This window comes from Lytechinus variegatus, chromosome 8, assembly GCF_018143015.1.
Source record: "Lytechinus variegatus isolate NC3 chromosome 8, Lvar_3.0, whole genome shotgun sequence".
NCBI lineage: Eukaryota > Metazoa > Echinodermata > Echinoidea > Temnopleuroida > Toxopneustidae > Lytechinus > Lytechinus variegatus.
Genome location: NC_054747.1, coordinates 26,682,342 through 26,688,363, shown reverse-complemented (window position 1 = coordinate 26,688,363; position 6,022 = coordinate 26,682,342). Strand labels below are relative to the sequence as shown.

The window sequence follows — 6,022 nt, the reverse complement described above, 5'->3', positions numbered from 1 at the left end:
TTTTTTTTCTTTTTTTAAGTTTCCTTTATCACTAAAATCCTTTCCCCAAAATTATATCACAGTCATCAAATTTGATTTGCATCAAACTCTTATGAAATATCAGCGCTGGTTTTTTTAATGAATGGTCGGATTCTTTTGAGTAGGCACAGCTTTTTAGTGATGTCATGTTTTAGTTCTATTTGTTTCATCAGTAAAGTTATAGTCATAACTTTTAGGTATTTAATTGGAGTTTCTAATTGATTACATTAGGACTTGCAAACACATTGGTGACCTCTATATTTGCAATAGGATGCATATTCCCAGCCAGCAAAAGCCCGTGCATTCATCTGCATTCAACCCCAATATATTTTTTGCTAACCATTTGTTAGCTGCAGAAAGATCATCATCAAGGTTGTTCACAATTTGTTCGAAATAATGTTTTCTATGTTGTAAACCGTACCTAAAGTTTTGTTATGTTTTATTTGTTTTCTAAGTTGATATTTATACGCAGTGCTACATGCGGGGGAGGGAAGTGATATACTTCCGAGCAACATCTATTTATTATGCTTTTATCACCCCTGACCAGCATGTAGCACTGCTCCATTTTGTATTGTTTGTTTTTACCATGTATAATGTCATCGCTCTTTGTATCATTATTTGGTCAAATAAATAATAATATTAATAATTGACATATTATCACGCAATCGCTTCATAATATTGAGTCAAATGAACCCTACTCATATACCACATCAGACTGAAAATTATGGAGCGGTTTGATTTCAATATTCTTTATCTTTATTCAACTTTTTTGCGAATATATCATTCGAGCTATGTGAGAAATAAACATCGTGACATCACAGCAACTAGATATTTACAAAGTATACATAGGCCACAGTTGAAATAAAGAGCCAACAATTGTATTGTAAAGACTGACATATACTTGGTATAGACCTGGTACATAAGGTTCCGTGCATAGATGGTGAATAATAATCATGAAAGTATAAAACTTTTTTATTGCAATGCTATGGGTACTGAGAAAACACGTTTGCATTGAAAGACATTCAAATATTGTATCACGATGCATGGATTTGAATTTTATTATTGTTAGTGAATTTGATGCAACCTGGAAATATGTTATATTTCCTCAAAAAAGGCGCGAATCGAATTTAACAATTGGAACTATCTACAGACCCACGGCAAGTGCATATTAATGCAGTGTACAAGGCACTCTCTGTGTATAGGCATAATGCAAACGACGAGGAAGACGGAGAATAAACACCAACTAGAAGGGATGTATTAAAAAAACGAAAGCAGTAAAAAAAAAAACACAGCAAGTCACTTTAGATGGTTGACACTGAGCACTCATCTAAAAGATCGTGCACAGTATGGCGCATATCAAAAAGCCCAGTCACTAGCCTTGCGTAAGACTGGCGGGTAACTAGTTTTGCTTCCCGCAGGTCGCCTGCGTTGAGAATATCTCGCACGCAGCTCACACGCAGAAGCGCACTCATGTATGATTTGCACGCAGAAAAGTTTTTAAAATGCTCAAAACATTTAGCGGGTGAGCTGCGGGCAATCATCCGCAAGTCTTGCACGGAACGAGATGTGACTGGGCCTTAAATAAACCTCGCGGAAACTGTATTTCCACCCGTAATGTTTGTATTGTAATGTTGCGCAGAGCATCAAACATTTGCATATCTTAACTTCACTTATAGGATCAAACTCAAAAAAGATAGAAACAAAAAAAATCAAGAACAATGATTCGCTTATTTCAGATCTACCGTAGATCAGCTGTGTATGTAGACTACGTTCAAGAGAGTAACATACTACATGTTATACATGTTCAGAAATAAGTGACGTCTGTTTAGAGGCCAGTAGCTCATTAATCGAGATGAAATATATTCATATTCTTTTTGAATGATGCGGAAGGCACATTTTCAATACTTTGAAAAACCTGTAAGTTGCACCTTACCTTCACCTAGTTAAAAAAAATATGGCATGTTTACGCGAAAAATTTTGTTAAGTTTTAAGGATTAGAAACTTGAGGTTGAGTGATATTTTGAAAATAATGTTTTGTGCTCTGTCGTAATATCATGGCGAATCAAGAAGCAAATAATGTGACGTTTTGGCAGTAATCGGCATATACTCACAAGACTGACGACTTGCTTATCTTATTTACATTGCATCATCCTTTTCGAAAATCATCTTCTTTATAATTATAGTAACGGGCCTTCATGTTATTTCTGTGAACAGTGATGTCATTAATTTTAATCATGCACTATAATATAAATATATATCAATATAAGTATTTATAATTTTGTCGTATTCACGATCTGACAATTAGTTCAGAATAATTGTTATTTATTAAATACATTTTAATATGATGTGATCTATTAAATTAAATGAATACAGATTGAACTATTTTCACATAAAACTGTTTCTCTTGTTCGTTGATAGATTTACTTTATTCCAGAAAAAAAACAGGATTGGGTCCATCATTCCAACAACTCAAAAGGATCAACCAACAGTTTTACACGTCAACAGTAAATTAGAATCCTCTATTGGATCTGATGAAGGGCGCTGTTGTTGAGTTCAGTACCATTCGAGAACCAAGTTATTGAGGCTATTGGTCTACTATCTGATCTACATGTGAAAATGACATCGACGCTGTCTAGAATATTGAATACTCGACGAATAGAGTAGTCCACAATGACAGGGGAATCTACAAAATAAAAAAAATAAATGCGATTTGTTCGATGCGAGACCGCATGGTCATCATGGCCAGTCAAAAATGATATTTGGAAATAATCTTTCGGATACCACATTTAAAGAAAATATACATTTTCCAAATGTTACCACTAATTAAGATGTATGAATAAATACAACATGATAATTAATGTCATCTTTTTCAGACAATGAGGCCGTTAGGTTTGTTGCTAGATTCAAAAGGGGTTTAGCTTAATAATAATTATAAATCCGGAAACAATCTTAAAATGAATGGGTCAAGTTTTACGAAGGGTTCTTACAAAGAACATGAAGAACTTTATTAACATTCTGAGGCTTAATAGATACATCGTTCGGTTGAGAAACCAGACAGACTATAGATCTCCCATGATCATCTTTCGTCGGGGCGAGTGTAAGAACACTTCTGGCATCAAATCGATTATAAGTATTCAAGGAGGACTGTCTTTTAGATGTGCTGGTGACGTTCTTTGATCCAAGATACCACTGGAAGGTTGGTTCTGGGTAACCATTGTTTGCTGTACAAGTTACATTAGATGACACACCATCCTGTAAGCTTTGTGTTCCCTCGAGTATAGGAGGATCAGATGGTCCTGGGGAATTGTTAAGATAAAATACGTTCGCTGAAATGATTGGTTAGGAATGCTTGCAGTTCAATCTCTACTTTCCAAAAATTAACAATTATTATCTGTATAGAAAGTGATACGTCCATGTTGCAGATGTATCAAAACGTCTTGCAAGTGCTACCAAATTATCAAAGGTAATATTGTCACAGGCTTTTCGTGCTGACTATTAACATATTAATGTGCACAAAATGTGTGAATTGTTTAAGAAATTTACGGATACCTACCATTGACCATGACCATTAACTCTGTATGGCGTTTGTTCATACCGGCATTAGCCACACACCGAAGATATTGATGGTGGTGACTCCTTTTTGGATTCAGCTGAAGCGAAGACTCTGTGTCACGCAAACTTTGGTCATCCTGGTTTGTTCTAGACGTAGAGGTCGTCCTTCCGGGGTCTCCATCAAACCCAACAGACCATGATATAACTGCTGTCGGCCGAGATCCTACACTTGTGCAGATGAATGATGTCACTGTGTCTTCAGAGATAGTCACGCTTCTTGTTCCAGTCGTGGAGATCGTAATTTCCTTAGAAGATGTAAGCAACAGATCAGTAGGGGAAACTAGAAATGGCACAAGAATGGAAAATAGTTTTAACCCACTTGAAATCGCACACCGTAGGACTGAATTTCATTATTTTATTTTCCCCTGAAATTTAGGGATGCATATGGAAAACGTTAATCTATCTGTTTTCCTTGTTCCATTGTTATACTTATAAAATTCATTTTGATTCATACAATTGCTGTACTGCTTTGTTCTACCTCTATTGTTGAATTATGTTGGCATGTATGTCAAAATAGTGTGGAATGGTAAGACAGCCATATACAACATTGACACTTTAAGTTATGTTATGCTAGAAGATTACGGCTAGTGGTAATACAAGGACACAAAGAAAAGGTGCGATTTCTACTTCTGGCAGAATAAAGGTGTTTTACATGTTACTTTAGCCGTACAGAGAGTGAAGCTCAGTGAAAGACTATCGCGCATTTCTAACATTTAGGCAGTCATCAGTCATTTGAACAGGATAAATTTGTTATATGTAGTCAAACAGTCCGGATGTTCATTTTATATCCACAATGTCAACACATGGTAATATAAGTGGATAATGTATGTGTGTGTGAGAGAGGGTGTGTGTGTGGGTGTGAGTGAACGATTGTGCGTGTGTGACCGAGAGAAGGCCCTTTAACGGTAATCGTACTCACCCTGTACTTCTACATAAATAGTTGAACTGATACTGCGATCTAGCTGCCGATGTAATGCAACACAAGTTAAAAAAATTTCATCATCGTGTCTATGCAGGGTTATATAAATGCTTCTACGAGAAGTGTAAGCATCACCCTCAACAGTGTTGATCTGATCTTCTATTCCAATCGCTACTCCTTCAGGATTATGCCACTCGAGTTCTGGAGGTGGTCTAGCACCTTGTACTGTACATGTTAGGTTGTGTGTTCGTCCAAGTGTAAGGGTAACTGATTCTCCATCAGTGTAGTCAGAGCGGTTGTCTTTAATCAACACTGAACTTGCTGTGACTGAATGTTAAAGAGAATATTCATGGAAATGTTAATCTAGATGTACAAATTAGTGTTCATTACCAAAAAGTGTCACTTAATCAGAATTTTCGTGGAAAAATATTTTTTCTTTAAATTATTATTTTTAGTGATGATTCAAACTCTACATGCAACAATATGCGAGACTCGAAGCGCGTAATAACGAACCCACCTTCGACAGCATTGACGTGATAATTTATTCTGAATATTACGATGGTTTGTGGAATATTACGTTGTGCTATTTCTTTGATTTCTTTTGATCTATACGGATAGACCGATTATTTCTTTTAAACTAATTAGCATTTTCAAGAAATTGGAAAATCAGTAAAAAAAAGTAAAAATATGTTGCACAATATTTACCTGGTGGCAGTACGTTCAGTTCAATTAAACTTGAAAATGTATCAACATACGTGGCAACCAAGCAACGATATATGCCGCTGTCACCAACTCCTAGATGACGTATTGTCAGATTTCCGCTTGAAGAATCAGACACCAGACTGTACTTGGACTCATCCGAAATGTCTTTCTCGTGTGTAGGTTCTATTCCCTCACTCTCATCGCTGGTTGTGATCAGCCTATTGCTATCCACGTGCAGCCAAGACAACGTGCGATGTCTGGATGGAGGTGTGAAGGCGCAAACAAGGGTTATATTCTCACCAATAACCTGGAGAATATCCGAGTTCTGCAGTAAGGTAGACACATTCACACCATATGCTTTAGAAACTGTGAAGATGATGAAGACCATTACATGAACGGAGAAATTCATTCTGCTTCCCGTATATCGAGTCCAGATGTTTTATTACTGAATGTATCTAAACAGTATACTACCTTTTGAGCTATCCCAAGATTTGAAATGAACAGGAAGAGGAGTTTACTTTCGATGAATTATAGACTGCCAAGCTATAGATTGACCCTTTTCAGTCACAGTGAAAATGAAAGCAATTAAGCTTCATGTAAAAGACGAAGAAATAATTGATTGCTCTTGCATTGATTGAATTTCTTTTTCCATGATAATGTTTTAAAAGTTGCTCTAATCGGCAAATGCAATAAAGCAGGAACTTTAATAAATTGTCATTCGATACAATGAAGTTGAAATGCATTAAAAACTATTACAAATGATCAAATCAA

At 36.1% G+C, this 6,022-nt stretch overlaps 1 protein-coding gene across 1 annotated transcript; it reads right to left on the bottom strand.

Moving 5' to 3' along the window:
- Positions 1-521: 521 nt before the first annotated feature.
- LOC121420258 (synaptogenesis protein syg-2-like) lies at positions 522-5,781 on the bottom strand. The gene is made up of 5 exons (XM_041614832.1): positions 5,255-5,781; positions 4,550-4,876; positions 3,572-3,910; positions 3,006-3,314; positions 522-2,701 (listed from the first exon to the last, which is right to left on the bottom strand). Exons 1-5 carry the CDS (start codon positions 5,658-5,660, stop codon positions 2,538-2,540), a joined length of 1,545 nt encoding a protein of 514 aa, XP_041470766.1. The 5' UTR covers positions 5,661-5,781; the 3' UTR covers positions 522-2,537.
- Positions 5,782-6,022: the final 241 nt, after the last annotated feature.

What these genes read in the sequence shown, in the direction of transcription:
- LOC121420258 (XM_041614832.1), bottom strand. Translation starts at nt 5,660, where the DNA reads ATGAATTTCTCCGTTCATGTAATGGTCTTCATCATCTTCACAGTTTCT. An exon ending in ACTGAACGTACTGCCACCAG is followed by an intron (nt 4,877 to 5,254) that starts GTAAATATTGTG and finishes TTTAACATTCAG; the next exon opens with TCACAGCAAGTTCAGTGTTG. An exon ending in TAAAGTTCTTCATGTTCTTT is followed by an intron (nt 2,702 to 3,005) that starts GTAAGAACCCTT and finishes TTTATTTTGTAG; the next exon opens with ATTCCCCTGTCATTGTGGAC.